At 44.5% G+C, this 11,346-nt stretch overlaps 1 protein-coding gene and 1 non-coding gene across 2 annotated transcripts; one reads left to right on the top strand and one right to left on the bottom strand.

Annotated features, from left to right (window-relative positions):
* Positions 1-55: 55 nt before the first annotated feature.
* Positions 56-1,505, top strand: LOC120240126. Its single transcript, XM_039244754.1, has 2 exons — positions 56-838; positions 896-1,505. The coding sequence occupies exons 1-2, from the start codon at positions 60-62 to the stop codon at positions 1,266-1,268; spliced, it is 1,152 nt and encodes a 383-aa protein (XP_039100685.1). The 5' UTR covers positions 56-59; the 3' UTR covers positions 1,269-1,505.
* A 3,729-nt stretch (positions 1,506-5,234) lies between these two features.
* Positions 5,235-5,319, bottom strand: TRNAE-UUC. Its single transcript has one exon. It is a non-coding gene; the product is annotated as a tRNA-Glu (tRNA).
* Between the last annotated feature and the right edge of the window lie 6,027 nt (positions 5,320-11,346).

Here is an 11,346-nt window from a genome sequence, read left to right as displayed (position 1 = left end):
TGGGGGGAGGGAATGGGGAGCAGGGGTGGGTGGTGGGCCAGGGACGAAGGTGAGGGGTAATGTCTGTGGAGAAAGGAGTTCCGTTAGGATATTCGCTCCGGGGCATGAGGGATGTGCGGGGTAAGCAGCACAGGCCAGTGAAGGGACGCCGCAAGGCCGGAAGCCGGGCCCGGGATCACCAGCGGTCGTGCCCGGAGCCAGGAAGCAGAGGGGCCCAGATGCTGCGAGAAAAATTGTGGGTGCCCTGGAACGGGCTCATTGTGATCGGGAAGAGAATGGAGCTTCAGAGTAGAAATACACAAAAGCCTAGGATGTCGGACCCTAAGGCTGACCCTGAGTACTGGAGACTGGAAGGTGTGGAAAAGAGGGTCTTCAAAGAGAAGTCAGGCAAGAGTCAGGAAAAGATGGATGTGAAGCCACCCCACAGTGTAGCAGGTGCATTACAGGCTTCGGCAGAATTGGGGCAAAACAGCCCAAGGGCGATGTGGGGAAAGCAAGAAATCAGAGGCCAAATAGGCGCTGAATTTGAAAGTGTCCGGACTGCAGCAGGATCTAGGAGGGGGTCTGGTTTTAAAGACAGGTTAAAGTTTACTGGAGAGCGAACCAGCGGAGAGGACCTGAGATCCAGGGGATATACACTAGGGCAGAATGAGGAGGAGCGGAGGTCTAGTGGAGAGAGGCTGAGTGGAGAGAAACTGAGGTCTAGTGGAGAGAAACTTAGGTCTAGTAGAGAGAAGCTTAGGTCAAGTGGAGAGAAGCTGGGATCAAGTGGAGAGAGGCTGAAGTCAAGAGAGAAGCTGAGTGGAGAGAAACTGAGGTCTAGTAGAGAGAAACTGAGGTCAAGTGGAGAGAACCTGAGTGGAGAGGAACTGAGGTCTAGTAAAGAGAAACTGAGGTCAAGTGGAGAGAAGCTGGGGTCAAGTGGAGAGAACCACCGATTTAGGAGGGAGAAGCTGGGAACTAGTGGAGAGGATTTGAGATCCACTGGAGATAAACTGCAGTCAAGTGCCGTAAAACTGGGCACTAGTGGGGAGAAGCTGGAGGACTCCGGAATGGGGAGCATAGATGAAGAACGTATTGAAAGAGTGGTAGAAGTTACTAATGCTGAGATGGAAATTCCTGTTGAAAGACTGGAAGGGAATGATGAGGGGCTCGAAGGGGCTGAGGAAGCGGGAACTGAGGAGGTCTTGGGTGTAGTGAATGATATTGCTGTTGAATCTGTTACTGTGGAAGAGAAAGAGGTTGTAGGTGAAGGTAGTGGTGAATGAGGCAGATGAAGGACTGAAGCTAAAGAAAGAAAGAGAAGGAGATAGAGGAAGCATTATAAGTCAAAGAGGATAAAGTAGAGCCAAGCAATTATTTACCCCAAAGAGGTAAATCTGAGAGAGGAAAGGAGAGCACGGGAACGAAGAGCTTCTGGAGTTGAAGGTGGAGAACAAGACCAAAGGAAACCAAGAAGAGTAGAGAAAGGGAAATGGGAACATTTTTAGGATTTTGAGGAGAAAGAAAAGATCTGAAAATGTGTTGATCGAGGAAAAGTGGAGATTGGTTTCTTGGAGAAGAACTGTGACTGATGGGCTTATAGGGAAGTGTTTGAGAAATGGATTTGGGATGGTCTAGAAGATTTCATTTAATGTGTGATTGGGTTTACGAGATACAGAAGAATGCATAGTGAGAAAAATGGAAAATTACAGAAGGATAAAAGATAGATAATGGAGGTTGTGAAGGAAGATGTAGGCTGGAGCGAGCAAAGAAAACTTCTGAAAGAGGATCCTGAAGAAGAATGAGAGGCTCCAAAGTGACCAAAGCAAGAGCAAAGAAAATAAAGAAGGGAAGGAAAAAAAAGTAAGACGTCAAATCCCCTCCTCATGATCATGTTTGTTGGGTTTTAAAGTTATTTCCTTTAATCTTTCTGTAGGCCCTCCCATGTAAGCCAGTTTTACAATATCATGGGACAGGCCTCTTGCAGGGCCCCATACATCTGGACCAAGTTCACATTCATGGCTCTTCCCTCTAACTGGCCCCCAAGTGCCTCCAGAATAATTGCTGGATTCCACTGTTTCAGTCACTTCACCATCATCACCATTTCCATGGGTTTCCCTCTCCTTCACACATCAAATTTGAGTTGCTCATACTCAATTGGAAGTTACCTCAACTATTTGTGTTATTGTTTCCATCTTTGACCTATATTTTAGGTATATAATGTATATTATATATGTGTATATACACATATATACATTGTATGTATATATACATAAATATACTGTATATACATTATATATATCATGTGTATATATTTACACCATATATATAATGCGTGTATGCGTGTATATATGTATATATAGATTTTTTTTCTAAGAGAGAGAAAGTGTAAGTGTGGGGTGGGGAGAGGGGCAGAGGAAAATAGAGAGAATCCCAGGCAGGCTCCATGCTTTGTGTGCTGCAAGACAGTGGGCTTGATCCCACAACCCTGGGATCATGACCTGAGCCAAAATCAAGAGTTGGACACTCAACCGACTGAGCCATCCAGGCACCCCTCCAACTTTGACTTAGGTGGCTCATCTAATCACATGGACTTTTCCTCTTGTGTCAGTCTGTTTTGGGGCTTTCTTTCTTTTATGACTTCCACATGCCATCCATCATCCACTCTCATCCCAGGGAAGGGAGAAGACTTCCTGAGTGCCTGCTGTCAAGAGATCAATGTCACGGGGCGCCTGGGTGGCTTAGTCGGTTAAGCGTCCGACTTTCGCTTGGGTCACGATCTCGCAGTTCGTGGGTTCGAGCCCCGCGTCGGGCTCTGTGCTGACTGCCAGCTCAGAGCCTGGAGCCTGTTTCAGTCTGTGACTCCCTCTCTCTCTGACCCTCCCCTGCTCACGCTGTCTCTCTCTCTCTCCTAGAAATGAATAAAACATTAAAAAAAAATTAAAAAAAAAAGAGATCAATGTCAAAACTTAGGCTGTTTAGCTTAGATCCTGTTTGTCTCTTGGACAGGGATGTAAGAGATGACGGAACGCAGCCATGGATAGTTAGGATGAAAGAAATATTTCACCCTTTTCCTCCATGTACATTTATTTATTTATTTATTTATAATTTACTTTTTTTAAAGTTTATTTATTTTGGGGGAAGAGATAAAGAGTGAGCGGGAGGAGGTGCAGAGAGAGGGAGGCAGAGAATCCCAAGCAGGATCCACGCTGTCAGTGCAGAGCCTGATACGGGGCTCAAATTCATGAACCTCGAGATCATGACCTGAGCTGAAACCAAGAGTTGGATGCTTAACCAACTCAGTCATCCAGAAGCCCCACCTCCGTGTACTTTTAAAAGTCTGTAGTATTTCTGTGGAGTAGAAACTTCACTATATCATAAATATCATGACACAAATTTATAATAGACTCATGTTTTTATTTTTTTAATGTTTTTTTTTTTTTTGAGAGAGAGAGAGAGAGCACAAATAGAGGAGGGGCAGAGAGAGAGGGAGACACAGAATCTGAAGCAGGCTCCAGGCTCTGAGCTGTCAGCACAGAGCCAGAAGCCTGACATGGGGCTTGAACTAATGAACTGAGTTCATGACCAGAGCCAAAGTTGGACACTTAACCCACTGAGCAACCCAGGTGCCCCTAAATGGTTAAGTTTTTTACATATCCTCTGCTAATTTTCTGCGAAGTCTCTGAAAGATCTGTAAAGCCCATGCCATATTTTTGTTCATATAGTCAAACCTAATAGATAATGTATTAATTTCATTTTTCCCCCCAGCAATTTCCTTCTTTGAGTTCTTTGTCCTCTGGGTTGGACGTAGAGTGGCTCTGTTCCAGGCTTGCTCCATAGCTGCTTTCCTGGGCTTCTTAACACTTCTCTCTGTTCTTCTGTCTTGGATCTCCTACTGCCTGGATCTTAGATCTTCTTCCTCTTTCTTGTTTTACAGCCTTATTTTGGCCAACCACGTCATCTAATAGCTTCTAGAGACAGGGACCATGGGAGGTAAACTTTGTGATAACGTATCTGCCTGAATCTATTGATTCTTCTCTCATATTTGATTGATTTATTGCAAGCCAAAGAGGAGAAATTAGAGCTGAGCAGAACATTATTGACCCAGAAGGTGTAAATACGAGATGAGAGAGCATCTGAGTCTGCAAGGAGGGAATGCAGAGGAAGAGCTACAAGGCTCAGCTATTATGGGACTCTAGGTTGGAAATATTTTTCGTTTTGAATTTTAAAGGCATTGCCCCACTATCTTCTAACTTCTAAGTATCACTGTTTATAATTACAATTTTATTCTCTTTTTTCTAAAACCTTTATTCTATTGGATATGTCCTGTTTTTCTTCCTTATGTAAATTACCTGTTTTCTACCACTCTGACGGGTCACCCTGCCTGCTTGTCTCATTTTCGGTGGCTCTACTGTAGGAATTTGGAGCCCGATTGGGGCTCTTACCTTTTTTTCTACATTTGTCCCTCTTTTATTCTACTCTCTGGATAGTGTCATTAACTTTATCATCTTATCCTTTCTATTGAAGTTTTTTAAAAAATTTCAATTCTCTTGTTCATTGATTCTTTTTTTATATATATAGCATTTCTGTTTTTGTTTCGTGTACATGTTCTCTTAGCTCTCCAAGGAAGAATTTTCCTGTTTCTAATTGTTCTGCTTTTCTTATTGTTTCCTTTGAATTCTTCTCCCCCTACCACCCTTTTTTCAGGTGTGTGTGTGTGTGTGTGCATGTTGGAGGTTTTCCTCAAATGTTTGATCTTAGTCTGTGTGCACAGACGGGGCTTGTTAATTAATGGTCTTCACTGTTTATGGTTTTATACTATATTTATCCCTTTATTTTCATCTTGGTGAGGTTTGGCGTTAAACACATGTGTGTTCAATCTGCTGTGTTTGACAAAAAGTCTCCTCCAATACATTTTGATTATTCTTAATTGAATTCTCAAGTGTAACCCTGATTTTCATCTTGAAGGTAACTTCCTATTTCCTTTACGAATATTCCTGGGTCAAAGTGACTAACACACTAAACAAATAAACCTCAGCATAGTATTAAAACCAGTTAGTACTTTTAGCAAAGTACTAAATCAGTTATTATAAACATGCTGTTATTGCCCTCATCTTAAAACTTTTTTTAAAAAATATTTTTATTTATTTCTAGGAGAGAGAGAGAGAGACAGCGTGACCAGGGGAGGGTCAGAGAGAGAGGGAGTCACAGACTGAAACAGGCTCCAGGCTCTGAGCTGGCAGTCAGCACAGAGCCCGAGGCGGGGCTCGAACCCACGAACCACGAGATCATGACCCAAGCGAAAGTCGGACGCTTAACCAACTAAGCCACCCAGGCGCCCCTATTGCCCTCATCTTAAAACACACACACACACACACCTTTAAAAAAAACAAAACGTTATCTTTAAAAAAAAACACAAAACCTTGACCACATATGCCCCTCTGGATACTGTCCCATTTTTCTGGCTCCCTGTAGTCGGCACAGAAGTGGCCCCCTAAAGATATACTTACTTCCTGGTTCCAGGAAGCTGCATATTGCCTCATAGGACAGAAGAGTGAATATTACTTGACATGGCAAAAGATGAGATTAAGCTAAAGATCTTGAAAGGAGGAGTTTATTCTGGATCATCTGGGTGAGCCCTAAGTGCCATCACAAGTATCCTTATAAGAAAGAGACAAAGGGGATCAGATACAGAGAAGAAGAGGAGGCCACATGACCCCAAAGGCAGAGGCAGGAATGATTCGGCCACAAGTCAAGGAGTGTTAGGAGCCACCGGAAGTTGGAAGGGCAAAGAACGATTCTCCCTCAGAGCCTCTGGAGGGAGCGTGGCCTTTGCCAGTGCCTTGATTTTGGACTTTTGGCCTCCAGAACACTATTCTCCAGAGAGAACAAATTTCCGTTCTTTTAAGCCATGCAGTTTGCGGTAATTTTTTACAGTGGCTCTAGGAAACTAATACATTCCCTTCATAGCAAAATTCCTCCAAAAAGTTGTTTATGCTTTTTCTAATCTTCTCCCTTCCTTTTTTATCCAACTTTTTATCTTGGACCTTTTATTTTTTTAAAAAAATTTTAATGTTTTATTTATTTCTGAGAGAGAGAGAGACAGCGTAAGCAGGGGAGGGTCAGAGAGAGAGGGAGACACAGAATCCAAAGGCAGCCTCCAGGCTCTGAGCTGGCTGTCAGCACAGAGCCTGACACAGAGGTCGAACCCACGAACCGTGAGATCATGACCTGAGCCAAAGTCGGATGCTTAACCAACTGAGCCACCCAGGCACCTTGGACCTTTGAAAATATACAGAAAAGTTGGAAGTTTAGAGCAACTAAATATTCTTTGCCTGGATTCAACAGTTGGTAATAGTTTGCCCTGTGTGCTTATCTGTAGTACTTCACAGATCTAAGAATTAAGACATTCTCCTCCAGGGGCACTTGGGTGGCTCAGTCGGTTAAGCATCCGACTCTTGATTTCAGCTCAGGTTATGATCTCACGGTTCATGAGTTTGAACCTGACATTGCGCTGTGTGCTGACATGCAGAGCATACTTGGGATTCTCTCCCTTTCTCTCTGCCCCTCCCCCACCCACGCGCACCTCCTCTCTCTCAATCTCTCTCTCTCTCTCTCTCTCCCTCTCTCCCCTTCCCTCCCTCAAGATAAATAAATCAATTTAAATAATTTTTAAAAGACATTTTCCTATGGGGCACCTAGGTGGCTCAGTTGGTTCAGCATCCAACTACGGCTCAGGTCCAATCTCACAGTTTGTTAGTCTGAGTCCTGCATCGGACTCTCTACTGATAGCTCAGAGCCTGTAGCCTGCTTCAGATTCTGTGTCTTCCTCTCTCTCTGACCCTCTCCTGCTCACACTCTTTGTCCCTCTCTCTCAAAAACAATTAAACATTAAAAAACAAATAAAAAAAGACTTTCTCTTCCATATCCACAATACCTAAGTAAATTAAAACATTTTAAATTTAATAAATTAAAAATTAAGAATAATTCCCTAATATCATTTAACATTAAATCTATATTTAAAATCCCTTCCTTTAAAAATAAAATAAAATAAAATAAAATAAAATAAAATAAAATAAAATTTCCTTCCTTGTTCCCAAAAGATCTTTTATAACCTTTTATCCTTGACCCAGCATCCCTTCAGGGCTAATATGTTGAATGCATTTGTTAACTTGTTTTAATCTACGTTAATCTCCTCTAGTTTTATTTTTTTTAAACTTTTTTTTTTAAACGTTTTTATTTATTTCTAGGAGAGAGAGAGAGAGAGAGACAGCGTGAGCAGGGGAGGGTCAGAGAGAGAGGGAGTCACAGACTGAAACAGGCTCCAGGCTCTGAGCTGGCAGTCAGCACAGAGCCCGACGCGGGGCTCGAACCCACGAACCGCGAGATCATGACCTAAGCGAAAGTCGGATGCTTAACCGACTAAGCCACCCAGGCGCCCCCCTCTAGTTTTATTTTTAATAGCTTTGACTTTTTAAAGAATTTAAGCCTATTTTCTTTTTTAAAAAATGTAAAAAAATTTTTTTAAATTGTTTCTGAGAGAGAGAGACAGGGTGAGCAGGGGAGGGTCAGAGAGAGAGGGAAACACAGAATCTGAAACAGGTTCCAGGCTCTGAGCTAGCTGTCAGCACAGAGCCTGACGTGGGGCTCGAACCCACGAACCGTGAGATCATGACCTGAGCCGAAGTCAGACGCTTAACCGACTGAGTCATTTTTTATTATCGTCTCTCCCCACTAGAATGTAAGCCCCATGAGGGAATCAGTGTGAGCCTGTTTGTTCCCCGTTCTAGTGTGCTGTCTACCCAACACATAGGAGGCGCTCAGCATATATTTGTGTTATGAATTAAAGTCATGTTCAGTGACTTTACCTGCGTCAATACTATTTAGCATCTAATGAGAAATTGCTAGAATAATTTACCCTGTTCTTTAGAACAAATCACATATTTTGAGGCCTCAAATGCCTGAAAATACCTTTAATCCATATTTGAGGTTTGTCTAGGTATAGAATTTTCCCTCAATAGTCTGAAGGCATGCCCCTTTGTTTTCTCCTTTCACTCATGGCCACTGAGAATCCACATCCATTTTCATGCTTGAGCCATTGCATACCGCCAGGTGATCTGTGTATGTGGCCTATTTTCTTCTCCTCACCTCTGTTATTTCTGCTCATTTATTGGTCAGTCGTTTATAGCTTGCTTATCCTTCTATTCTCTAGGAACTCTGATCCCATAATTGGACAATAAAATAGAGATACTGGGTGTGGGCAGAATTGTAAAGATAAGCTACAGAAGGCTCAACCCTAGTGGTAGGCTCTTTTTGCAAGCGATAGCCAACATTTACTGAATTCTTCTGATAATCTGAATTATTTCATAGGCACCCTGCTAAGCACTTTACATGCTCTCTGTCATTTAATCCTTCCAACAACTAACTCTCTGAGATGGGAACCATGTCAAGTTCCTGGGCTAGAAACTGCCAGGCCCGCAGCTGCACTGGAAAGCACTCTGACGAACTAGTCGCCCTGTTCCTATGAAATAAGCCCTGCTGCTGAGTTTCTCAGCCTGCCAAAGCAAGGTCTGTGATCCTGCCCCAGGGGCGGGGAACGACACCGGGCCACAGCTGGTCCGTCTACTCAGTGAGGCTTGTTGAACAAGCGGTTCGGTGGCAAGTTCTGAAGAACATAAATGCCAAAAAGCAATCATGTTTATTTTCTTTCCCAGATCTCTGCCTTCCCAAGATCGCCTGCTCCTAGCCTCCTCTCCTCTGGTGATTCTCTGAGCACCGAGAAGTTGTGGCCTCTCTCAAAGGAGGCCTCCCTAGGCATGAGGTCAAGACAGTTGTGTGGGTCTCTCCGATTGCACTGCACAGTACACAAATTATGAAGCTAACGACCAGACTTGTTCTTTGGACGGATTACATTTTCTCCTGGGACACCAGATGCATTCCACCCAGGCCACAGAAAGAAAAAGTGAGGATCGAGACGCCCCGACATATGGCGGCCATCTTGTAAGTGCCAATATTTTCAATCATCTAGGTAGCCAGAACTTTATAGATGTAATATCCTTTAAAATTAATCAAAATGCACAAGTTTGAGGGCATTGAGGCTCTTGAGTGATTTTATGTATTTCTATTATCCTATTTTTTCTTTGCATATTTCCCAAAGATCCTGTTTCTTGCAACAGAATGTGTTAAAAATGACATTATTGTTTTGCTTCTGTTTAAATTCCCCCTTTGGCTGTCCCATTAATTCATTCAGCAAACACTGAACACTTACTGTGTGCCAGCTGGGAATGCAAAAAGCGTGAAGGACCAGGTTCTTGCCCTTGGCCTCCTATCCTCTGTCGAGACAGACCCCTCAGCAGCAAGTAGATGTCCGTGCACTGTGAGGCGGGCTAGGAGGGCGCTAGATACTAAGTGTGGTAGAACTTCAGAGGAGGGAGGGCCTGGCCGTGCAGTTGGTTGGGGTGGGGGGCATCAGAGAAGCCTTCCTCGCAGAGGTGACCACTTGGGCCTGGACTTAGAAGGGTGAGAAGGGGTCCACACTGGGTGAGGAGAAGACAAACATTCATTCTCAGCAGCGAGAAGAAGACTGTTGATATACAATGACTGGGGACTGCATGGCTCAGTCGGGAGGAAGGAAGAACAGTCGTTAGGTGCAGCTGGAGCAGAGAGAATATTATGGAGACTGGCAGGATGTGAGCTTGGGAGAGCCTAGGGACAGCCTTGAAAGCAGGATTAAGGAAATTAGTCTTTGTTCTGTAGGCGACAGGGAGAATGACACCATGAGGTCTTCGCTTTACAGAGTTTACCAAACTGAGAGACGGAATCAATAGGGCGCAGCATGAGGGTGGATCAGAGTGGAGCACTGAGTCAGTGCTCAGCAATGCAGGAGATATGATTATTAGATCATTAGAAGGAACAGTTCAAGGAGCGCCTGGCTGGCTCAGTGGGTTGAGCGTCCGACTTACCTCAGGTCATGATCTTGCAGTTCATGGGTTTGAGCCCCACGTCGGGCTCTGTGTGGACAGCTCAGAGCCTGGAGCCTGTTTCGGATTCTAGGTCTCCCTCTGTCTTCCCTCCCTCCCTTGCTTGCGCTCTGTGTCTCTCACACAAATAAAACTTTGTATATATTAAGAATGAACAGTTTAATGGGGCGCCTGGGTGGCTTAGTCGGTTGAGCGTCTGACTTTCGCTTAGGTCATGATCTCGCGGTTCGTGGGTTCGAGCCCCGCGTCGGGCTCTGTGCTGACTGCCAGCTCAGAGCCTGGAGCCTGTTTCAGTCTGTGACTCCCTCTCTCTCTGACCCTCCCCTGCTCACGCTGTCTCTCTCTCTCTCTCCTAAAAATAAATAAAACATTAAAAATTAAAAAAAAAAAAGAATGAACAGTTCAAGGTAGAGAGGTCAAGGCCATGAACTGAGGCAGAGAAAGTAGGATCAAAAACTGGAGGATAGATTGGAGGGGGTTGTAGAAGTCCTGCTGAACAGGGTTGCTAATTAATTGTGAGTGGATGGGGAGGGGGAAGGCACCAAGCTTACAGATGGCAATAGCTGACACCTGTCATCCAGTGCTCCCTCTGCAGTTCGGTGCTTTGCATGCAGCACCTCATTTCATCCCATAATGGCCCTGTTAGAGGGATTGTGCATTTTACAGGAGAGGAAGTTGGAGCCTGGAGTGTTCAACCAAAGTGACAAGGCAGGTATAGTGTGGTAGTAGTTAGGATTTGAACCCAAGAGAATCAGCACCCTTGGCCACTGCACAGTAGCTTCAGCAGCTGACTGAATTTCGGCACCAAGCAATTGGGACGTGAAGTGACCACTTCCGGAAGCAATTAAGCAAGTGGCAGGTTAGGGCCTCAAGCCCACTGAAACCACCTCCTGCCCCCCAGAGCTCACAAACAGGCTGCTACATCAGGCTGTAGCCATGTTGAATATTTTAAAAACCACTTTTAGGGGCGCCTGGGTGGCTTAGTCGGTTGAGCGTCCGACTTTCGCTTAGGTCATGATCTCGCGGTTCGTGGGTTCGAGCCCCGCGTCGGGCTCTGTGCTGACTGCCAGCTCAGAGCCTGGAGCCTGTTTCAGTCTGTGACTCCCTCTCTCTCTGACCCTCCCCTGCTCACGCTGTCTCTCTCTCTCTGTCTTAGAAATAAATAAAACATTAAAAAAAAAAACACCACTTTTAGAACTGAATCCTGACATAAAAAAAATCTAGAGAGTCACATTAAAGCCTGCTGGATTATTATATTATTATTAAACATGTTTGTATTTTAGAGAGAGAGTGCAAGTGGGGGAGAGGGGCAGAGAGGGAGAGGGGGAGAGAGAGAGAGAATCTTAAGCAGGGTCCATGCCCAGCACGGAGCCCAGCGCAGAGC

The sequence above is a fragment of the Hyaena hyaena genome, unplaced genomic scaffold, assembly GCF_003009895.1.
Source record: "Hyaena hyaena isolate Hyena2069 unplaced genomic scaffold, ASM300989v1 scaffold_248, whole genome shotgun sequence".
NCBI lineage: Eukaryota > Metazoa > Chordata > Mammalia > Carnivora > Hyaenidae > Hyaena > Hyaena hyaena.
The sequence above is the reverse complement of the archived record's forward strand: the minus strand, read 5'-3'. Positions and strand labels throughout refer to the sequence as shown.